We start from the raw sequence: 24,742 nt of genomic DNA, 5'->3' as shown, positions 1-24,742 counted from the left end.
CTACCTAGTGTGACAAAGCTCTGTCCTTGCCTCCGTGGGTCCCGCATTTCCTGGCGGATTTCGCTAGCCTCAGAGGCTCACTGTGACCCTCCATGTAACCCTTCTTTCTCTAGAGACAAGGATCACAGTCTACTCAGCCATTTTCATCATAAGCCAGCGAGGGAAGTGAGGAGAAGTTATCCTTCCTTGCACAGTCTCTGTTGTCTCCCAGTCTCAGTGATTAATCAGGGGGCAAAGCGGGGGGGGGGAGCCCAGGCCCACCCTCTACTCCGCAGTATGCTCGTGACAGACCATCAGCGTTGCCATGGTGACATCCAGCCCTGTGCCGTATGCGGAACTGGAATGGTTGGAGGGATAAGAACCACCTGGTGACCTTGCATTCTTTTCCTTATTCCACTGCATCCACTGGAGAGGTGCATGGTCCATCACAAGAGTAAATCACCGGCCTAAGAGGTAATAACGCAGTGTCTCCATAGCCCATTTGACAGCAAGGCATTTTCTCTCGACTACTGCATATTTCTGTTCTCTTGAGAGAAGCTTTCTGCTTAGGTAGAGGATCGGGTGTTCCTCTTCTCCCACTATTTGCGACAGAACTGCTCCCAACCCCACCTCGGAAGCGTCTGTTTGTAAAACAAATTCCCTGTTAAAGTCCGGGGCTATGAGTACGGGATCGTTACAGAGGGCCGTCCGAAGGTCTGTAAATGCCCCCTCTGCTGCGTCAGCCCACTTTACCATGTCTGGACCTCAGGCCTTCACCAGGTCCGTTAGGGGACTTGCCCTAATGGCGAAGTGGGGAATAAACCGTCGGTAGTAGCCTACCATGCCTAGGAATGCATGGACCTGCTTCTTTCGGGTCGGCCGGGGCCAGTTTTGAATTGCCTCTAGCTTATTCGTTTGGGGCTTCACTATGCCCCTTCCCACAATATATCCCAGATACCTAGCCTCTGCTAGCTCTATGGTGCATTTAGCGGGATTAGAAGTGAGGCCAGCCCGCCTTAAGGTGCGCAGTACTGCCTCAACTTTCTCCAAGTGGATTCCCCAGTCTGGCATATGGATGATGACATCATCTAGACATGCAACTGCATAACTAGTATGGGGGCGCAGCAGCTTATCCATGAGGCGCTGGAATGTGGCTGGGGCCCCATGTAGCCCAAAAGGGAGGACGATGTACTGGAATAGCCCATCTGGGGTGGAGAATGCTGTCTTTTCTTTAGCTTCTTTGGTCAGAGGAATCTGCTAGCACCCTTTTGTCAGATCCAGTGTAGACAAGAATCGGGCACTACCCAGTTCGTCAACCAGTTCGTCAATGCGTGGTACTGGGATATTTCATTCAGTCGGCGAAAGTCATTACAGAATCTCATGGTACCGTCAGGTTTAGGAAATTGAACAATTGGACTGGACCACTGACTGTAAGATTCTTCAATAACCCCTAATTCTAACATGTTCTTTACTTCGGCCTTGATTTCCTCTCTTTTGGCTGCTGGGATTCGGTAGGGTCTCAATGTTACCTTGGCTCCGGGGATCGTGCGGATATGGTGATAGGTCTCAGTCGTCCGCCCTGGTTTTGTAGAGAACCCAACACTGTTCCGATTAATCATGTCGGCTGCCTCGATCTTTTGGATCGGCGTCAAGTCGGATGATATCCTCACTTGCTCATGTAAGTTATCCTCCTGGGGAAGGGTCTCCTGCATGACTAAGCATGCCTCTCGATTGTGCCAAGGTTTTAGAAGATTGATGTGGTAAATTTGCTCCAATTTCCGGCGGCCTGGCTGCTGCACCTTATAGTTCACCTCTCCCACTGCTTCGATCATTTCGTAGGGTCCCTGCCACTGGGCCAACAGTTTACTTTCTGCTGTGGGTACCATTACCATCACCCGATCCCCTGGTTGGAACCGTCGAAGCTTCGCCTGGTGGTTATAATGGGTTCGTTGAGTCTCCTGTGCTCTCTCCAAGAGTTCCCGTACAGTGGGCGTAACTCGGACTATCCGATCTCTCATCTGCAGTACATGCTCAACTATGTTCCTTCTGGGATTTGGCTTCTCTTCCCAGGCTTCTCTGGCTATATCCAATATGCCCCAAAGGTGGCACCCATATAGTAGTTCGAATGGAGAGAAACCCGTGGAGGCTTGCGGAACCTCCCAGATGGCGAACATGAGGTAAGGCAATAGGGTATCCCAATCTTTCCCATCCCGGCTCACCACTTTCCTGATCATGGCCTTGAGGGTCCTATTGAACCTTTCCACAAGGCCATCTGTTTGCGGGTGTTATACAGAGGTCCGTAGGGCGTGTACATGGAGCAATGAACAGAGATCTTTCATCAACTTGGACACGAAAGCTGTCCCTTGATCAGTCAATACCTCCTTGGGTAGCCCAACCCGGGCAAAGATCTGTACTAGCTCCTTAGCTATTGTCTTGGAAGCTGTGTTGTGCAGGGGAACAGCTTCCGGGTACCGGGTTGCATAGTCCAGTACAATAAGCACATGTTGGTGGCCCCGAGCTGTCTTCTCTAGGGGCCCAACCAGATTCATGGCTATCCATTCAAAAGGATCCTCTATTATTGGAAGAGGTATCAAAAGAGCCTGCAAGTGCGGGCGAGGGCTATGTAACTGACAGTCCAGACAAGAGGTGCAGTATCGCCGAACATCTTCATGTACTACTGGCCAGAAGAACCTCCGCAGGATCCATGCCTGGGTTTTCTCTACCCCTAAGTGTCCTCCAAACAGGTGACTGTGGGCGAGACTCAATATGGCTTTTAGATGTTTTCGTGGCACCAGAAGTTGTTGTATCTCTTGCTCCTGCATTTGCACCATGCGGTACAGGAGAACTGTCTTTATTATAAAGTAAGGTCCAGGACCCCTGTCCTTCCATTCACGGGTATCCCATCAATCTCGGCCACCTCTTTCCTGGCATTATCATATCTGGGGTCCTCTGCCTGGTTTTCGCCCCCCCCCCTTCTTCCACCTAGGACTCCGCAGAGGTTTGGCTGCTCAATCTTCCAGGGTTGGGGTCGGGTGCTTGCTTCAAAAGGGGCCTTCCTTAGGTAGTTGGGTCAGTCCCCTGGCTGTCATCTATCTTTCTACCAGTGTTATCATCTCGTCGTACGTGGACAGATCGTTCTGGCCTACCCATTTGCGGAGATCTGGCGGCAGTCCCCGCATTTGTAATGGTCTATGACCAGGGTTCCAAAATCTCCTCCGGCCTGCACACCTCGGGCTGTAACCACTTCTGTGCGAGGTGTATGAGGTCGAATAGCTGGGACCTTGGGGGTTTGTTCTCCTGGTATTTCCACTCATGGAACCCCTGGGCCCTTACCGCTGCCATTACCCCTGCTCGTGCTAGGATCTCTGCCTTCTGACAGGTATATTCAGTGGCATCCGTGGCAGGCAAGTCAAAGTAGGCCTTCTGGGCCTCTCCACACAAAAAAGGGGCGAGAATGCTGGCCCACTGCTCCTGGGGCCATGCCTCACGCTGAGCAGTCCTTTCGAATGAGAGGAGATATGCCTCAACGTCATCTCTTGATGTCATCTTTGGCAGACAACCAGAGGCCCTCAGGGTTTGCGTCCCGTCGGACTCCCAGGCCTGGATTGTGAGGATCTTCAGCTGGTCCAACACCTCTCTCAAGAGAGCACGATCTTGGGTAACCTGGCTCATCAATAATTGATTGGTTTCCTGCTGTAGTCGCATAGACTCCTGTTGTGCCATTGCCTGCACCCGGGTGGCGTCCTGCTGGGCTGCCGTGACTTGTACCAGAGCTCTTACCACCTCCTCCATTGTGGTAGAAAGCAAACAAACAAAAACCAAAACAAAAAAAAATCCAAACCCCCAGTGCACTTTTGAAAAAAAAAACAAAAAAAACCCCTCTTTCTTCACCCACGCTGTGAACAAAGTCCCACTTTTGACACCAGTTGTGATAGAGCTCTGTCCTTGCTTCCATGGGTTCCGCGTTTCCTGGTGGATTTCACTAGCCTCATAGGCTCACTGTGACCCTCCACGTAACCCTTCTTTCTCTAGAGACAAGGGTCACAGTCTACTGAGCCATTTTCATCATAAGCCAGCGAGGGAGGTGAGGAGAAGTTATCCTTCCTTGCACAGTCTCTGTTGTCTCTCAGTCTCAGTGATTAATCAGGGAGCAAAAGGGGGGCAGCCCGGCCAACCCTCTACTCCGGGCTCCAGCCCAGGGACCCTAATAGTATCAACTATGGTAGCTGACCTTTTAAAAACATGACATGTACAATTCCCTGGGCTACTTCCCCCATAGCAACCCTCACTTCCTCAAGCTCCACTTCACTCTTACCTCAGGGTGTCCTTCCTTATGCCTGATATGGTGTGTACTACTCAGCCTCTCCAACCGTGCAACTTCTTCCCACAGCTCCTGACATGCACCCCGACCTGAATAACTGGGAGGCTTTTAACTAGTTTCAGCCAGCCCCGATTGGCTTCAGGTGTCCCAATCAACCTAGCCTTCTCCCTGCCTTCTGGAAAGTTCTTAATTGGCCCCAGGTGTCTTATTTGACCTGGAGCAGCTTCCATTTCACTTATCCTGGTACCAGGGATTTGTTTAGCCTGGAGCTAATATATGTATCTCCCACTACTCTTCCATAGTCCCCGTCCGGTTCCCTTCGTTTGACTCTTTGACCACACTCCTGTCCCTGTTTATTTCATTAGTTGTCCCCCGAAATTAATTGGAATCTAGGTCCTATGGATCCCCCTTCTAGGCTGGGGGGTATCCTTTAGCAGTGATTCACCCGCCCACTTCCCGGATCCCAAAAGGACTACTCTTCCATAGCCATCTGACTTTGCCCCATCTCACTAGCCATCTCCAAATCCTATTTAAAAACTTAGGCAGAAAACAAAGTTTCTTGTTAATCTAGAGTTTAGGTAGAACTGTATTAACTGACTTGAATGTTAAAGATCTAGATGAAGTTAGAGTAGTTATAAAATAACCTTCAAAAGCTAAAATGTTTTGAAGTATGGAAATGCGTAATTAAGGTTACCCAGACAACTTCAACGCTCCCCCCAAAGCAACATGAGCATTTTGTCATTGCTTCTTTCACAAATTATTTTTGGTTCAAGGACTTTTGGCACAAATATTTTTTTAGGACTTGAAGAATAACAGAACTGTCAGAATTGAATTTGTTCTCCAATGTCAAGACGCTTCTTCCTTGGATGTTTCAGGGATCCCACTGATGGGCTACACAGGGATACCACGGTATATGTCTTAGCCCAGTAGGGAGTCTGAGGACCTTCAGAAGGACAAAATAGGTTGTAGGGAGTAGCAAATGACATCAAACAAAAAATAAAACTCATCAGAGGCATAATTTGTATTTATTGGATTTGGAGCTACAAAACTAATTTTGCACTCTTTTCTGCCATGGAGGTTGGAGATTCATTAACAGAGGAGGTTTTTTCCCTCAAAAATCAGTGTTATACTAATGCTAGAAACACATTCCAATATGCTACAGAGTATTCACCATGCTTACCATGTTGTCCACCAGGTTGAACAGTTAACAAACCATCTACAAGAAAAAACAGACAAATGCAGTGAGCTTTTGCTCTCTAAAGAGCAACTTCAGAGAGATATACAAGAACGGAATGAAGAAATTGAGAAACTAGAGTGGAGAATAAGAGAACTGGAACAAGCCTTAATTATCAGTGCAGACAATTTGCAAAAGGTATTGTTGTGTATAAAAGTTCCATGCATTTCCTACTATTCTTCATTTACCTAAGAATAAGGCAATGTTTACTCAATAATAAATAAATGAAAGCTAAAGTAGCTAATATTATAATACTTGTTTAAAGGTGGAGGAAAGAAAGCAGTGTGGAGCTGCCACTGTGAAGGGAGAATTGCCCCTTGAAGTACAATTGCAGGCTGAACAAGAAGCTGTAGACAGAAAGGAAAAAGAGGTAGAGTATCTCTAAATGTTCAGGTTTGCTTTTAATATGAATTATTTATTAGTGATTTTTGCTTTACACCTGACTCAATGCAGCAATTTGTAGTTCACTATTTATACACTACAGCAAGTCCATATTGGATAGTGATCTCAACAACTCCCACAAGCTGAGCAGGCTTATGCCTGGTAATTATTGGAATAGGTTCTCCCAAGGACCTCCTAAAGTGCTGTAGGCAGTGGTGATGTTTATTGAATGGGTGGCACTTTTTAGTTGAATTGTTTTCCCATCTAAGTTCTACTGAAGCTATTGTGTACACTTTTGGAGAAAATCTTGTTAGGACTATATATTTGGTTAGCAGACTGGCAGTGTTGCAAAACACCAGAGTTCTATGAGGGAAGACCAGATACGTGCTTGATTTTTAGATTCCCATTGCTTTTTTCTTGCAATGGGGAAAAATGTGCCATGCTTAACCCTTACGAGGGTGTTAGAGATAGTAAGGCACCCCACCACTAGCACTAGCCTGCACACATTAAAGGTGTTTTTGGAAAAGACCTACATTCTACCTTTCCAGCCAAAAAATAAGTATCCTGATGGTAAACAAGATGGAGTTTGGGAAACCTTAAAATGAAGGAGTGAATAATAATGGGTGAGAATTTCAAAGGAACCTGAGGGTGCTAAGTACCCAGATCTTATTGGAATTTGGGCACCTAACTCTATTAGGCTCCTTTGAAAAGCCCAGTCAATATCCTAAAATGATTTTAAACATAATGAACCAAGCTCTTCTTTCAGTTACACTCTTGAAAATCTGGACTCTATTGATTTCACTGGAATTATTCCAGATTTACACCAGTGTAACTGAAAGTGGAATTCAGCTCACTTATATTTTTAATTGTTTTGAAAAGGCTGTTGAAGGCAGCAATAAGAGAAACTCATGTAAACAGTTTTTAAAATGTCAGTTTAGTATTTTGAGACTCTAAAGCCATTGTGAGGTAGAACTGGTAAATTTAAATGAGCCCAGTCCTGAAAGCTCTCCCTCACTGGAACAGTCATAGTGATTTCAGCTGATATCAGTGGGAGTTTTGCATACAAATAGCTTCAGGCCTTCAGAGGATGGATGAGTGACCTCTTCTACTTCCAGATCACTATTTCCAAATTCATGCAGTCTTAAGAATCAAATGTATCTTTACAATCAACATGGCCAGTGTATTGGTGAACACAGATCTCATTTGAGTAAAATTCTGTTATTTTCAGAAACAAAACTGATCCCAGATATATGTTGTTGTCTTTTAAATGTGGCTCTGCTGTTTGTCTATTAACCTCTTCGATCCACATTTTGGATGTGCAGATCACAAACCTTGAAGAACAACTGGAGCAGTTTCGAGAGGAACTAGAAAACAAAAATGAAGAAGTTCAACAATTGCATATGCAATTAGAAATCCAGAGAAAGGAATCCACTACACGATTTCAAGAACTGGAACAAGAGAATAAATTATTTAAAGTAATTATCCGACAGACAGGATATAGTTTCATTCCTGTTTACCTTGAATAAATTCATTCTGGGGTAAAAGCAAGATCCTTAACTTTATGTTAGTGTTCTACTGTTCAACATACAATATATAAAAAATTTCATATAGCCATTCTTTATTTCATGTGATCTTCTATCATTTAAATAATCTATTAATTGAAGAATATTCAGAAAAGGATGCATGTAATTACAGCACATGTTATGGATTTTTTTTTTGGTAGGATGAAATGGAAAGATTGGGACTAGTGATCCAGAAATCTGAAGATGCATCCATAAAGGATCATTGTCTAGTACCTGGGAAACTTGCTCAGATCATGCATGAAAAGGAGCAGGAAATAGATCATCTTAATGAACAAATAACAACACTGCAACAGCAACTTGAAATCACAACAGACAACAAAGTATATTCTTTCGAAATCTTTTGTTTATATTTAAAGAACATGTTTACTTAGTCATTAATAGAATACAGTGTTCTAACCTTCAAAACTAATTACTATTTCTCAGTTATTGTATGGATCTGACATTCTGTGAAGAAAATACATTAGAATTATATTTGCCTGTATTTGCTTATATAATCATGTATTCTTTGCTGTCTTTAAGTACTCCTGATCCTCTTGCAGCCTATCAGGATGCAGACATCTGAGTTGCATCTCAGCATACTTACTGAATTTATTCTACTGTCTTGTATATATGAGATATATTTAGTAGGTTGCATTTTGGTGCCACCTGCTGGATAATGCTTCATTTCTGAAATTTATTCTTTTCAAACTAATGAAGCTATGAGTTCACTGAATATGTGTAAATGCAGCCTTTCTAATCATACCATGAGCCATAATCCTTTTCTAATATAATATAACACTTGCCATATCTGCAAGGATTTCAGGCAAGAGACTTGCAGCACTATATTGATAAGACAAAGTGGAATAAGAACCATTTCCAATATTTTCTATACTTTAACTGTTCTAGCTTTTTGCTGGTTTCTAAACTACTATCAACGCTTCTTTTTCTCCTGTAATAGACAATGGACCTGATTCTCCACTGGCTTGCATCCATTTTACATGAATATAATCCAGGGCTTGTCTGCTGTATGCATTAACGGTTTGATTTAGTCCTCTTTGTTAATGTGCATCAGCAGAGTGCAAAGAGACAGTTAGAGCATAGCAGGCTAGTGCAGGATAGATTCACCATCCCAGAAGAGGTACTTCCGATTTAAACTAGGATAAGCATTAGGAGAAACTGGCCCAATGTCTCATATCTCATGTAGAAAGCAAATTGGGTGATTATTGTGGTGGGATTTTATCTTCTATTCAGATAGTTGTACACATGACTCTATATAAATTTTGATCATAAACATTGTCTCCAAAGACAAATATCCTTCATTTCATATAGCCTTTTGGTAAGTCATAAAGAACAGCTGTGTGTACACTTAGGAGCTGGCTGAGCATTTTGGATTTAATCCCACAAGGTGATAGTGGAATCTGCTTACATTGAATTCCAATGAATTGGATAGTTTTAATACATTTCAGTGTGCTAATTCTAGCTGTAGTGAACCTGAATTTATAATGAAAGAATCATAGAAATTAGCGGTAGAGAAGAACATCTTCTTAACAGTGCAGGATTGTTCCCATACTCTATCCAGTATAGTTTTAAATGTCCCTCAGCACTTTCACTGTGAACCTATCCCAGAATCTAATATAACTTACTGTCAAAAAGATTTCTGTGTATTTAGAGCTTGATTTTTTTATTTTAACCTATAAATACCGATAAAAATCCCTGATTGGGGGAAAAAAATGAAATCACTGTTTCTTCATGTTGTTGTCCCTCTCGGGGCTCCTCTCCAAGTGTGTGCACATCCATGTGCTTTTGATCAGAGATTTTTGTCAGCACTGTCCACGGTTCTGCACCTGTGCCCTAGATATCCTCGTGCTCTGGTCCAAAGGCGTATAGGTAGGGGACGGACCTGCCACTGCTCCAGTTCCTTCTCAGTTCTGTGCAGCTGGAAACAAAGTGTTGTGATGTCTGGTAGTTTAGCTTTCATAATTTGCTTGTTTTTTTTCTTGTTTTATTGATATTATTCCTTTATTTTAGTTTGTTGTTTTTATTTTTCCCTTTGTTTCACAGTCAGGGCCTCTGCTGCTCTCGACCCCTGTTTGTTGCAGGCTTCTTTCCTTGGTTATGTCCCAAAGCCCAGTCTTCAAACCTTGCCAGACCTGCCACAGGTCCTTTCCCCCCTCAGTGACAGGTATTCCAGCTGCCTCCACTGCTTTAGAAATTCTCACATTCCATCAAAATGCAAAGTCTGTTGCATTTTCAAGAGCAGATCTATGAAACTGAGGAAGGACAGACTGAAATTGCTCCTTATGAAGTATTCTTTGAGACCTGTCTTCTCTTTGCGGTGTGAATTCCCCCCTTCTTCTCGTACATTGGCCTCAGCCTCCTAGCATTTCAGTGACTTCTCTGGATCCTGTAATCAGAGACTATGGGGCACACTCAGAGACTTCAAAGCCTTTCAAGAAGAAAAGAGACAGATCCTGTGATAGGGAGCCTAAAAGAAAAGAAGAAGCCCCAAAGGCCAGGGAGTAAGGAACCGTCAGGTCCCAGTACAAGTACTGCTGAGGCTGCTATCTCCTTGGCACCAAGACGCCAGTACCACCAAAAAGGACTTCCAACATGCTGCTTACTGGAAAATCTTTTAGCAAATAACCCTATGTGGCACCATTGTTTCGGAACCCTCCAAGCACAGGGACTCCTCAAAGAAACTGTCCTCAACCCCAACAACCTTCTTCCTCAGACCACAGAAATAAAGAGTGTACAGACCATCCATCTGTACTGTCTCCACTGCTCAGTACATTTCAATCTGAGGAACAGTGCCCGGGATTACCGTTACCGAGCAGATTCTCCTCTCAAGACCTGTTAATGTCAGAAGAGCCTGAATGCCATGTGTTGAGAGGTGCCAAGAGGAATTTCCTGCCAGGAGCAACAAATCTTCTGGTACTACCACACCCTGACACAAGAACTTGGCCACCAGTACCAGTGCAGCTACTGGTACCAGTTTGACAACCAGTACTGACATGGTCCCCAGTACCAACGCCTCTGGCTCCTCTGCTGGATGCTGACTCGGACATTCCCATCCAGGATACCATTACTTTTCCATTCCAGTCTCCCTCTCCTGCAGTATGTCCAGAGGATGAGACTCCAGGGGCCAGTCAGTGATTGTTCTGTTGGCCTTTTTAAGAACAACCATGAAGTCCCTCTCCTTTAACATATGCCCTGCCACACTGGGCTTTCTGGAACCTTTGGGCCCCTTACCAGGATCAGCTCTATATAATGCCCCCACACAAGAGTACCTGCCAAGAGCAGCCACCACCAGTACCCTGGGACTCTCTTCCCCACAAAGATCCTCCAGAAGAACAAGAAATGAGGGCAGAGGAGAAGGCATTACCATCTAATAAATCCTCTTCCTCACCAGATGAGAGAGTTATGTCCCCTTCACCATCCTATGTGGATGCCTGCAATATCTTCCAAGAGCTCATGAATAGAATAGCTAAGACTTTATAGATCCCCTTGAAGAAAACAGAAGAACCACAACACTCACTGGTGGAAATATTGTATACCTGTCCTCAAGGAAAGGTAGCCTTATCTATTAATGATGCCATGCTGTCACCAGCCTGTACAATATGGCTAACATCTGCTACCATTCCAGCTACAGGCGAGGGGGCTAATATAAGTACTGTCTATAAGCCAAGGGTTGAGAGTGTCTTTTCACCCATTCCAGACCAAATTCTCTGGTAGATCAACCGCTCACAACAAAGAATTTAAACAGCTGGATCTTTTTGGCCACAAAAGCTACTCTTTGGCCGCACTACAGTTCAGGGTTGCCAACTATCATGCCTTGATGGAAAGTATGACTATGAATTATAGCAAATCTCTCACTGTATTGATTATTTGCCTCAAGACCAGAAGGGCTGTTTCAAGCCCTCATCACGAAAGGCCAGATGATCGCCAGAACTCCTCTGTAAGCTTCCCATAGTGCAGCTGACACAGCATCTTTCTTTGACTGCCACTATGGTCATTCATCAAGCTTCATGGCTTCAATCCTCTAGGCTCCCCAGGGAGGTACAAAATACAGTGGAGGATTTTCCTTTAGAAGGGCCCAAGCTCTTCAGTGATACCACAGATGAATCCCTACACTCTCTCAAAGACCCTGCGATCTCTGGGCATCTGCATCCCTGCATCAAAAAGAAAATATAGCAAGTCACAGATACCTCAGTGGTCTCACCAGTTCAGTATCCAACCTCCCAAAGACCACCAGAACCACCTAAGAAGAGGTCCATGTTCCACAAAAAGGGCCCATCATCTGCTGTTTCCTCCCAGTCAGTGATTTCTTCCAAGCAGCCATTTTGAAGCTTTACTGAGGGCCACAAATCACTGCACTGTATGGATCTACACTGCATTGTCCTACCCTCCACCTACCCTATGGGGATTGCCTCTCCCATTTCATGCCTTCCTGGGAGCATATAATGTCGGAAGGATGGATACTAAAAATAGTTTTATCTGGTTACACCATCCAGTTCAACTCCCTCCTACCCCCACCTCCCCATCCCTTTTCAGTGACCTTTCTCACAAGGGTCTCCTAATCTCTCCTGCTTCTGAGGGGGCAATCAAACCTGTTCCTTCCAACTTGATTAGAAAGGTTCTACTCCAAATACTACCTTGTGCTTAAGAAAAAAGGGGATGGAGACTGATCCTGGATCTCAGGACTCTGAACACTGCAATCCAGACAAAGCAATTCAGGATGCTAATGCTAGCAGCAATAATTCCATCATTAGATCCAGGGTACTGGTTTGAGGCCTTCAACCTCCAGAATGCATATTTCCATATAGCTGTGCATCCGGCTCACAGACCTTCCTACAGTTTGTCACTGGTAATGACTGCCACCAGTACCAAGTTCTTCTGTTTGGTCTTTTGACCGCATCGAGAGTCTTCAGAAAATACCATAGCAGACACCCTGAGCAGGCATTTCAGCCAGTACCATGAATGGGAGCTGAGCAATCTGGTCTTTGAGGAGATTTGTCTTGCCTGGGGCTTCCCAGAGATAGACCTATTCACGACACTGTCTAACTTGAAATGCTGGTTTTAGTGTGGCTCAGCTACTACATCAGTCAGAACATTTAGTTACCAGGTTTTTTTATCCCAAACCTCATACTTCAAGGGAAGAAGCCAGTCTTCATATTCTGGATGTGAGAACAGCCCTTGCTTTCTAGCTCGATAGGGAGCTAGTTCAGAGCTTCTCTTAGACTCCTAGCTTACTTCACAGAGAGAATGAAGGGATCATCAATTTCCACCCAAAAGTTATTGAAATGAATACATTGTAGCATATTACAAAGCTTCCAGAGGCACCTAGAGTGACTGGCCATCCCACCAGGGCACAATTCATCTCTATAGCCCTACTTAAGAACATGCCTATCATAGATATTTGCAAAGCTGCCACATGGTATCTGTGCACACATTTTCCCAGCACTATGCTCTCAGGCTTGCTTCTAGGGCAGATGCACCCTTTGTTGAGACTGTTCTCTGGTGTGTATTGAATCTATCTGCTCAGCATCCCCCATCACCAGAGCACTGCTCAGGAGCCACCTGAAGTGCAGCACCCATTGAGACAACATCTTAAAGAAGGGGAGGTTACTTACCTATACAGTAACTGGAGTTCTTCAAGATGTTTTGTCCCTGTGGGTGCTCCACTGCCTGCCTTCCTTCCTCTCTGCTTTGGAGTTCTTACCCGTGGACTTTGTAGTAGAGAAAGAACTGGAGCAGAGGGCAGGTCCTCCTTTCCCTACATGCCCTTGGACCCAGAGCATGAGGATGTGTAGGGTGCAGGCATGGGCCTGCAGACACTGCTGACAAAAATCTCTGATTGAAACGGCACAGGCCACCACTTGAAGTGGAGCATGCTGAGGGACAAAACATCTCAAAGCACTCCAGGTGCTCTCTTTATCAAATGAACACTAGAAAACCCCCAGAAATGGTTATTTGTGTCTAGAGGCTTATATACACAGAGCAGGAATGCAGACTACGGGGCTGTGATTTCTAAAGTGCACCAATATGTGTTGCTCATTACTAGTTCATATAGAACCTATTAGGTTCCGTACTTTAACTAGTGCTGTTAGAAAGAGTACTACGTTAAAGCACTCTAGGGAACATTACAAAGAGATTAGTCATTATATTATAGGAGTAATGAGTATAGTGTACATTACACATTACAGTATTTACAAAGAAAAAGTCCCAAAAACCCTGATTTTTTTTGACCTATGTAAAACTCAAAAATTGCTTAAAATAATCCCCAAAATGAAGTTGTTAGATCATGAAAAATGGAAGCCTTGCTCAGATTCAACCTATATTATCCCTTTCTTAATTTCTTCTCATCCATCTTAGTTATATTCTCTAGCATGTTCAATAATACCCTTCTCTCCTTGGTGCAAGCTGTAGATATAAAATAAGACTAGACCTTAGATCAGTATTTCCCAAACAACGGGTTGTGACCTGCCAGTGCGTCACAGAAAGGTTCTAGGAGGGTTGTGGATCCAGTGCAGAGGGGAGGCTCCCCATCCTGCACTTGCTCTGCAGCAGTGGTTCCTGTCTCTTTGGGTGGCTGGGTCAAACCAGGTTGCAATGCCACTCACTCAAATTTTGCTCAGTCATCCCTCTGTCATGATGGAAGGGTGGCTGGGCCAAACCTGAGTGGCACTGCAACCCTGTGCACCAGGTCGCAATGCCCGGAGTAGGAAGCCAGGCCCAAACCTGTAGGATAGGAGCTGCTGCTGCAGGGTTAGGGTGAGGCAGGCTTGCCCTTCAAACCCCCACTGGGGCCTCCCCCATCTAAACGAGCCAGTATTAGGGTTGCGGGGCCAGGGCAGAGGGTGCTGCAGGTGGCCAGTGTCCTCTCAGAGGGGCAAGGATGAGGAGGAGGTGGCGATGGAGAAGGAGGACACTAGCCTATGATTTTGTATGCCCCTTCCTTGCCAAAGATGACAAGGTCACAAAATCAGTCAAAATGCAGTTGTTAGATCATCTTGCTAAAAGTTTGGGAACCACTACTTTAGATCAATCCCTTCAGTACTCTTCTAGACCTCTTCCTCCCTTCAGTGTTTTTGTTTTTAAAATCAGTTTCTTTGTGGCCTTTTGCCAACTTTCAGTCTATTTGACTGAATAATATTGCATATTATACTCATGCCTAATTAAATGAATTTTCTTGATACTGTGTGAATGCTTTACTAAAATCCAAATAAAGAACTAACAAATTTATTAGAGCATAAGCTTTTGTGGGCTACAGCCCACTTCATCAGATGCCTAGAATGGAACATATAGTAAGAAGATAGATAGATATATACACGCACACACACACATACAGAGAAGGTGGAAGTTGCCATACAAACTGCAAGAGGCTAATTAATTAAGATGATTAATTAATTAGCCTCTTATAGTTTGTATGGTAATTTCCACCTTCTCTGTATGTGTATGTATGTGTGTATATATATATATATAATATCTTCTTACTATATGTTCCATTCTATGCATCTGATGAAGTGGGCTGTAGCCCACGAAAACTTATGCTCTAATAAATTTGTTTAATCTCTAAGGTGCCACAAGTACTCCTGTTCTTTTTGCCAATACAGACTAACACGACTAACACTACTCTAAAATCCAAATGTAATTCTGTGGTAAACCAATCAAATGTCTGTAGCATGATTTCTTCTTTATAAACCCAAACTGCTTGTTAATCATGGTTGCATTATCCACTAAAAGATAAATTGATTTTTTTTTCCTCAACAGTTTTACTGGGGTCAGAAATGAGACATACTAGATAGAAATTGTCAGGATCACTCTTCTTTCGTTTTTTGGAAATCAGTACCTCACTTTCTTTTCTTCAGTCTTCTAGGATTTCTGCAATTCTCTGTGACTTTCCAAAAATATGTTTATTGGAAAATGTATGTAACATATTAGGATGCAAAATTGGCCCTACTGATTTATATCTGTTCACATTTTCCAAGTAATCTTGCTTTTTGCCATTTTTATAAGATCATTTTACAACTTTACAATTTTCCTAATTGTCTAAATTTATTTAAGCATAGAGAACAAAGGGAAATTTAGCAGTTTAATCATTTTGTAGTCATTAATTTATCCCCAACTTTCTTTATTAGCTGACCTATTTTCTCTTTAGTGAGCTTTTTGCTCCTGATAGTCTTCTGAAAGCCCTTTTTACTCTGTGAAGTACTTTGGCTATCATTAGCTCATTATTTGTTGCTATCCTTATCTTTTTGATACAAGTATTGACTGACTGAATATTCTTGTTTGATTGCCTGCTACTTTTCCGTTTCCAGTACAGACTTTTTTTAACGTAAGAGATTTGAGCAATTCCTTATGAAGCCACATTGACCACTTCTTGTTTTTCTCATCCTTATTCCTCTTACTCTGGTGCACCTGTATTATGGTGTGTTTAAGGTCCTCCAGCATTCTTCTATACTTGTGGAATGAGAAGTTTCTCCCACTGAACATTTCATATTATGTTCTTAATTCTCCAAAACAAATTCCCTTGAAATCTTATACTCTTTTATTACTGCTGCTGTTGGTGAGCTCTTTCCTTATTCTGATAAATTTTTATGTTCACTGACCCCAAATTTCCCTTTTCTTCTCTTATTCAAGGTCAGAAAGAAGTCAGTCTCTCTTTTGTTCATATTCTCCGTTATCTGCATCATAAAGTCATCCTCTTCATAATTTAGGTTCCTCAGTGAGGACATGTATTGGGCTGTTTCTGTTATTCAACTAATTTCTGGGTAGTTAAGAATGTGAATCTGGTAACGTCAAATATCATGAGTTAGTCCAGAAATGTATCGTTTTGCTCTGCTTGTATCATCACAAATCTCTTTGTTGCTGAATTGCTTTGACACATTATAGATTCTTTTGACAAATAGTTCTGCATCTCCATCTCTCTCTCCTTTCAGTTAAATTGTTGTACAAAATAAATTACTTCATTATAGATGGCTTGCACAGAATATATATACATATATGTAGAAAAGAAAAGAAAATTTGTATTATATTTGTGCTTAATATTAATATAGTTAAGGGCCTGTTTGCATTTACATTATAAATCCATTACATTTCACATTCCATATAAAAACCCAATGTATATTTTAAGTGGTAGAGTCAATATAGCTTTATTTTAATATAACTAGATGAATATATATATTTGGAAAGGGGAGCTGCTGCTTTTTAATGGTGAAGAAATACAGTATCTGACTAATTTAGTTGAATATAGTATCTAACTTGTGTATGCTAGAACCCTCAGTCTTGAAACTGTTATTTTCAAGACTGAGGATCCACTGCTTTTTTAGAGAGAGGGAGATTATTTGTGTAATATACTGCAAGATGATTTCTCTGAAGGTAATATGATTCAAAGAACCTTCGTTTCTTGGGTGCTAGAAGTCAAACTATGTCTAAGGTCCTGATTGTGCAAAGAGGTTTATCTGCACAGACCTTACCACAGCTGGTAGTCCCTTTAACCTCAGTAACAATTTGCACAGGGGATGGATGTTGTCAGAGCATTAGACAAGAAAGCTGGAAAAATATTATAAAAGCTTCAGCTTTCACATGTAGATTTGTAGAAAGTAGATAGTTCAATAAGCTCACACCTGTTTTCCAAGTCCTACATGCATGTACTTTGATTCATGTAAAGATCTATGAGCAATAAATCATCCAGGCAATTTCTTTTATTACTACTATGCTGCTTTTACAAGATGTCAGGATGAATGATTAAACAGAATGCTGCCAGCAAATCCAGGACAAAACATAATCTGGTTGTTATATAATATTAACTATTATAGTAACAATTAATTTATTTCATTGACTTTTTAGGTTATTGAAGAAAAAAATGAGCATATAAGAGAACTTGAAGCCCAGATAGAATGCTTAAAAAGTGATCAAGAGCGTGTGAAGAAAAACAGTGAAGAGGAAATAGAACAGCTGAATGAAGTGATTGAAAAACTTCAGCAGGAGTTGTCAAATATTGAACAAAAAGTACCTGTAGATGTCGCTTCCATTCAGGAGGATGCTGACAGTCTGAAACATGAGCTTGATACAGTGTTGGCAGAAAAAGAAGCTTTGAAGAAGCAAGTGGAAGATAATAATGTAGAGTCATCCATGACAAAGAATGAGCTTGAAGAAACTAAATTAAAAATGAACCATTTAAAAAAAGAACTAGATATCTTAAAGAGGGAACTTGAGAAAGTAACAGAGAAATATAAGCATTTACTGATGAAAAGTGACAAGGCAGAAGAGCAAAGGAGAAATGAGAAGTCACCAGAGCTCCTAGAAAATAAAATCCAGCTTAAGTCTGTGGAAGAAAATACAAAGATTACCATCAGCAACATGGAGATAAAGCTGCAGCAACTTCAGGCAGCTATTAAAGAGAGGGAATCAGAGTTGTGCCTGTGTTACAAACAAATAAAGGACTTGAATGAGCAATCCAAGGTTGAAACAGAAGTACTTAAAAAGAAAATACTGGAACTTGAAGAGATACTTCAGGAAAAGGTTGCTGCTGCTCTTGTGAGCCAAGTTCAGTTGAATGCAATTCAGGAGCAAAATAAACTGAGTCAGAGAATGCAGGCATTTTCAAAAGGCGCTGAAGAAGCAAACAAAAATACACAAACAGAGAATGTAAATCACATAGCTAAAGAAGAGACCGAATCAAAATTATCAGTACTAACAGAGAAACTTTCAGAGATGGAGAACCAGCTGGCAAAGATGTACAATAACCTGGAGCTAGAAAAAGAAAATGCAGAAATTGCACAGAAGGAGGCTATAAAAAAAGAAAACAGACTATTAGAACTTCAGCAGTTACTAGAAGACATTCAGGAAAACCACAAAGAGGAGATTAAAAAGACCCCTAAACAGGGAGAGGTGCAAACATCTGAGGTAAAAAATTGTATACCTCGTGATCTTTTGCTCATTTTGCCTAAGAATCAGTCATTTTTATGGGCTCTGTAGTGGATACACACATTTTTTAATAAGACTAAAAGACATTGAATCTGTTCATGCAATAACAGATGTGACGGAGCAAGGCCAGATGGCTATGGAAGAGTAATGGGAGATACATATATATTAGCTCCAGACTAAACAAATCCCTGGTACCAGGATAAGTGAAATGGCAGCTGCTCCAGGTCAATTAAGACACCTGGGGTCAATTAAGAACTTTCCAGAAGGCAGGGAGAAGGCTAGGTTGCTTGGGACACCTGAAGCCAATCGGGCTGGTTGAAACTAGTAAAAAGCCTCCCAGTTAATCAGGTGGGAGTGCATGTCAGGAGCTGTGGGAAGAAGTTGCATGGTTGGAGAGGCTGGGTAGTACACACCATATCAGGTATAAGGAAGGAGGCCCTGAGGTAAGGATGAAGTGGAGCTTGAGGAAGTAAGGGCTGCTGTGGGGGGAAGTAGCCCAGGGAATTGTACATGTCATGTTTCTAAAAGGTCAGCTACCATAGCTGATATTATTAGGGTCCCTGGGCTGGAGCCCAGAGTAGAGGGTGGGCCCAGGTCCCCTTCCCCCCCCCCCACCTTTGCCCCCTGATTAATCACTGAGACTGAGAGACAACAGAAACTGTGCAAGGAAGTATAACTTGGCCTCAGCTCCCTCTCTGGCTTATGATGAAAATGGCTTAGTAGACAGTGACCCTTGTCTCTAGAGAAAGAAGGGTTACGTGGAGGGTCACAGTGAGCCTCTGAGGCTAGCGAAATCCACCAGGAAATGCGGGACCCACGGAGGCAAGGACAGAGCTTTGTCACCCAGAATATTCATAGAATCATAGAATATCAGGGTTGGAAGGGACCTCAGAAGGTTATCTAGTCCAACCCCCTGCTCAAAGCAGGACCAATCCCCAATTAAATCATCCCAGCCAGGCTTTGTCAAGCCTGACCTTAAAAGCTTCTAAGGAAGGAGATTCCACCACCTCCCTAGGTAACACATTCCATTGTTTCACCACCCTCCTAGTGAAAAAGTTTTTCCTAATATCCAACCTAAACCTCCCCCACTGCAACTTGAGACCAATACTTCTTGTTCTGTCAACTGCTACCACTGAGAACAGTCTAGATCCATCTTCTTTGGAACCCCCTTTCAGGTAGTTGAAAGCAGCTATCAAATCCCCCCTCATTCTTCTCTTCTGCAGACTAAACAATCCCAGTTCCCTCAGCCTCTCCTCATAAGTTGTGTGTTCCAGTCCCCTAATAATTTTTGTTGCCTTCCACTGGACTCTTTCCAATTTTTCCACATCCTTCTTGTAGTGTGGGGCCCAAAACTGGACACAGTACTCCAGATGAGGCCTCACCAGTGTCGAATAGAGGGGAATGATCATGTCCCTCGATCTGCTGGCACTTATACATCCCAAAATGCCATTGGCCTTCTTGGCAACAAGGGCACACTGTTGACTCATATCCAACTTCTCGTCCACTGTAACCCCTAGGTCCTTTTCTGCAGAACTGCTGCTGAGCCATTTGGTCCCTAGTCTGTAGCGGTGCATGGGATTCTTCCTTCCTAAGTGCAGGACTCTGCACTTGTCCTTGTTGAACCTCATCAGATTTCTTTTGGCCCAATCCTCTAATTTGTCTAGGTCTCTCTGTATCCTATCCCTACCCTCCAGCATATCTACCTCTCCTCCCAGTTTAGTGTCATCTGCAAACTTGCTGAGGGTGCAATCCACATCATCCTCCAGATCATTTATGAAGATATTGAACAAAACCGGCCCGAGGACCGACCCTTGAGACATTCCACTTGATACCGGCTGCCAACTAGACATGGAGCCATTGATCACTACCTGCTGAGCTCGACAATCTAGCCAGCTTTCTATCCACCTTATAGTCCATTCATCCAGCCCATACTTCTTTAACTTGCTGGCAAAAATACTGTGGGAGACCATGTCAAAAGCTTTGCTAAAGTCAAGGAACAACACGTCCACTGTTTCCCCTCATCCACAGAGCCAGTTATCTCGTCGTAGAAAGCAGTTAGATTAGTTAGGCATGCCTTACCCTTGGTGAATCCATGCTGACTGTTCCTGATCACTTTCCTCTCCTCTAAGTGCTTCCGAATTGATTCCTTGAGGACCTGCTCCATGATTTTTCCAGGGACTGAGGTGAGGCTGACTGGCCTGTAGTTACCAGGATCCTCCTTCTTACCTTTTTTAAAGATGAGCATATTAGTCAGAGATGTGTTAGATATACATACTCTGATGAAATGAGCTGTAGCTCACGAAAGCTTATGCTCAAATAAATTTGTTAGTCTCTAAGGTGCCACAAGTACTCCTTTTCTTTTTGAGAATACAGAGCAACACGGCTGCTACTCTGAATACTCCTCTGAGTTACAAATAGAACAAAAATTGCTCTTTTGGTAAATTCCACTGTTGATTTCCCATGGATATTAGAATAAAGCATATCCATCCTTTTCGTGGAAATCAGGTGTTTTAAAAACTAAACATACTTCTCTCAATTTTTGTGAATATTTTCTGAAGATAATAAGATTGATGATGTGCTTGCCATGAATCTGCAGATTGATTTTTGAGGCACTGGAAGTCTTAAAAAACGTATTTTTATGAAAGGTTTAATTTAGGGCATTCATATTGATTTAGGCCTTGAATCACAATGGGCCTTAGGCATTGTGACACTCAGCATTGCACTGCCCATCTTTTAGGCACCTAAAAAATCACTGGAATCCACAAAGCTTGAGTTAGGTATTAGGCTCTCTATAATGAAAAGGGCGAGAGAGGCACCTGAGAAAGCCAGCATGCTAGACAGGGAGCTGCCTAAGCTAGTCAAAAGGAGATGCTAATTGAAGGGATGTGCCCTATGCCTTGCCCTCTCAGGGTGTTAAGCCAGCTGCAGGGAGGTGCCTGTGTCTCTGCTTGGGATCCACAGCACGGAACCCTCTCCTGGAAGGGAAACGCCTTTGGTGCCTGAACCATTTCTTGCAAGATAGCAGCGGTGTATGCCTAACTCCATCCAAAATGGCTGGAGGTAGTGCCTCCCTTATAAGCTTTAGCCCAGTGTTAGAATCCTCAGCCAAGATGTGTAAAACCCAGGTTCGATTCCCCAAGCTGCCTGATGGGGAGAAAGGAATTGAATAGAAGTCTTCCTCCTCTCAGGAGAATGCCTTACCCACCACTGTATTGGGCCTGCCAGCAAGATAGGTGTTCCCTTGCCTATCTTTACCTGGTTTGAGGTAGCAGTGCACATGCCTAGAGGCAGAAATGTGGGTGCCTGGGGGACTTTTACAGTGAAAATTTAGGCACCAAGTGAGTTTAGGTTCCTGCAGGGTTAGGCAGCAGCTGAGCGGGGCTTTTGTGGATCACAGTAGGATCTAAATCTGGGACTTAGGCACTTAAGTCCCTTTGTGGTTTTGGGCCCTAGTTATTTGTATATATTGCAGTGAAAATTTACAAGCAGGTATAATCCATTCAAAGGGATTCTTCTAACAGAGTTCTCTATCCATATATAACCAAGACCACAGCACTATCTAATCTATCCATTCATACAATTCCCTTTATCATAATATCAGAGCAACTCACAATCCTTTAATCTGTTTATCCTCACAGCTCCCCTCTGAGGGCAGGAAGAACTATTATCCCATTATACGGTTGGGGCAGAGAGGCTAAGTTTCTGAGTGATCTTGAGCAAATCAATCCATGACAGAACAGGGAACTGAACCTGGATCTCCCCAGGTCCCAGGATATCACCTAACCACTATACAGACCATCTCTCATTTCTTCAAGAGGAGTCTTTTCCCCTACTTCCTCTTCAGGCAGTCCAAAAAGCTAGTCTTTCTACCCAAATCCCATTCCAACTCCTGTCTAAAATAGTCACTTCAGTATGAATTCAACAATTACACATTTTTAACATTTCAACAACAGTTCAATGCTATTCGCTTTTAGGAAACAATGTTCTATTTGGATATTAAATTAGCAATGTTACTCCATCTATCTGGAATGAATAGGCATGAAAACACATGTAGCTGAAGTAAGCTGATCTCACAAAAGTATAATGTAAATTCCAATTTAAGATGTTCTTATAACGTAAATAACAAAGCCATTAGAGCTTGGTCCTGCTTTGGATGATTTAGTTTCCTTGCTCTTATCTAATGCCAGGAAAGCATCTTCATTGCACAGATACCTGCTTTCCAGTTTTGACTTGTAACGTGATCAATATTAACTTCATTGTCACTGCCATTTATTAAAATTATGGATGCCAAAATTCAAAGAAACTTAGTATTTTATTTTTGTCTCCTCATCTAATAATAGTGAGGTTGTGACAGATCCAATGGCTTCCCACATTCTAGGCCCACTGCCTAATGTCTGAAATTTCCCACTCCATGGATCAGATTTAGAGGTGAAGTATATGAGGGTTAAATTACACATCTATGTAATTTATGTGCCTTGGAGGCAACAAGACAGTCATAGTAACAAACACAGCCAACAAGAGGATTAAGAAGGGTAAAAAAGTGCATGTGGTTTGAAAGATATTCCTTTTTCTCCTTTTTAAAGTAACCTTTTTAAAGTAACCTCCTTTGGTTACTTTCTGCAATGACCTGGCCTTGTACCTCTTTAATGTTTAATTTATGCCAATTTATGTTCAGACTGCCTTCCATCGATCACCAGTTATGTCACCTATTCATTTGACCCTCTGAGTCAAAGATGAGTTGAGTGTTGTCTTCCATTTTCCAAGGCAGAGATTGTATGTTCTGTAGCTATCAATTTAATGAATACCTCAGCTTTTCCGCTGAAAGTCTGAAGTTTACAAGATATGGAATGCAGGGCCTGGACCACAGGTGCTAAAACCTTTTGTACAAATGCTATTGAATTAAGGTCAGAAACTTCTCTTTAAAACTTTATGGTGTCTAGCAGACTTTGTTACTGTTTTTTCACATCCCTGTTGCTGCCTTTTAGTATATTAGTGTTTTTTCCATCCTTGGCCAGAGATCTTCCCAGAAGATTATCCTTTTCACAGCACTTCCACACTGTCTTTTTTTTCAGTTTAGGGATCCCAGTTAATCTAGAAAAGTGGCCTTTTGAAATGCAAGTCTGGGAGATTAGGGTGATCAGGGCACCACCTATTGACGTTTCTTCACGTGCCTTGTCTCATCTCTAGCTTTTGTGGAGTGGCATGCACAGATCAGCATCATTAGTATTTGGATGCCATTGTAATAGATGTTTTATCTACCACTGCTTATATTTTGTACTGACACGTAGGTAATCACAGAACTAACTCAAAGTCAAGAGGGAAGTGTATTCATTGCTGAAAGTGAACTAGAGAAAATCAAAGCTGAATCAGCTGCTGCCAAGGAAGAACTGAGTAGTTACAGAGAAAAGTCAGAAAAACTTCAAGAGGAATTAATGGTAAGAACTGGATCGTTCCATAATTGTTTTATCTCTTCCAGTGAAAAAAAATTACTTCATAAAAATGACTGGGCAGTATACATTGTTCATACATTTATGAAAACTACATGATGCTGTGGACCAGATCTTTAGTTGCTGCAAATAAGTGTAATTCCAGTGACTTCAAGGGAGTTACGCCAATTTACAGGATCTAGTCTGTTTCTTGAGATAGTAACTTTGTGTTATCATCTAACAGACATAATCCATCTAAACAAGATTAATCTAAAAAGAATAACTGTGACTCCTCATTGTATAGAACATTTAAATATACAAAATTTGGTTCTTTAAAGGTATTTGGATATCTGCAGTTCAAATTTGTTATATTTCTAGGTGAGAGAAACAAGTACGAGACATCTTCAAGAAGAGCTACATCGAGTCAAGGACAACCTAGTTGAAGCAGAAAAGAAGCTTGCAGATTATATGAGAGAGGAAGAGGAAATAGCAGAACTTGAAAGCAGAAAGGATGTTGACAAACCAGATAATGTTTCTACCAAAGAAGACCCGACTTCTACCAGAAAAAGTTCATCATCTCAGACTGAGAAGACTATACAAATCAATAGCTCCAACCAAACTTTACAGGTCCTTGTTAAAAATGCAGAAATCCAAAATGATTTACAAAATGAATATTCATCAGAGGAGGTTGCAGAGGTCATAAGAGAGTTTACCGAGAAAATTGACCAAATGCAAGAACTCCACGCTGCTGAAATCATGGACATGGAAACCAGGCATATTTCTGAATCTGAAGCACTGAAGAGAGAGCAGTTAGTTGCAGTCCAGGTATTAACAGAAGAATGTAATGCTTTGAAGGAAGTCATAGAAACTTTGAGAGCTAACGAGGTATATATTGTAATTTTTTTTTATT

At 42.3% G+C, this 24,742-nt stretch overlaps 1 protein-coding gene across 21 annotated transcripts in view; it reads left to right on the top strand.

Moving 5' to 3' along the window:
• Positions 1–24,742, top strand: part of AKAP9 (A-kinase anchoring protein 9) — a 232,724-nt gene that overhangs the window by 187,185 nt on the left and 20,797 nt on the right. For all 21 annotated transcript variants that reach the window (XM_043509321.1, XM_043509325.1, XM_043509336.1 and 18 more), the window contains 7 exons: positions 5,496–5,672; positions 5,800–5,904; positions 7,238–7,390; positions 7,639–7,818; positions 17,327–18,385; positions 23,695–23,841; positions 24,211–24,717. In XM_043509321.1, the coding sequence (XP_043365256.1) occupies positions 5,496–5,672; positions 5,800–5,904; positions 7,238–7,390; positions 7,639–7,818; positions 17,327–18,385; positions 23,695–23,841; positions 24,211–24,717 (2,328 nt within the window). The remainder of the gene's footprint in view (positions 1–5,495; positions 5,673–5,799; positions 5,905–7,237; positions 7,391–7,638; positions 7,819–17,326; positions 18,386–23,694; positions 23,842–24,210; positions 24,718–24,742) is intronic.

Source organism: Dermochelys coriacea, chromosome 2, assembly GCF_009764565.3.
Source record: "Dermochelys coriacea isolate rDerCor1 chromosome 2, rDerCor1.pri.v4, whole genome shotgun sequence".
Classification (NCBI taxonomy): Eukaryota; Metazoa; Chordata; order Testudines; family Dermochelyidae; genus Dermochelys; species Dermochelys coriacea.
Note: the sequence above shows the minus strand (reverse complement) of the source record. Positions and strands in the feature narration are given on the sequence as shown.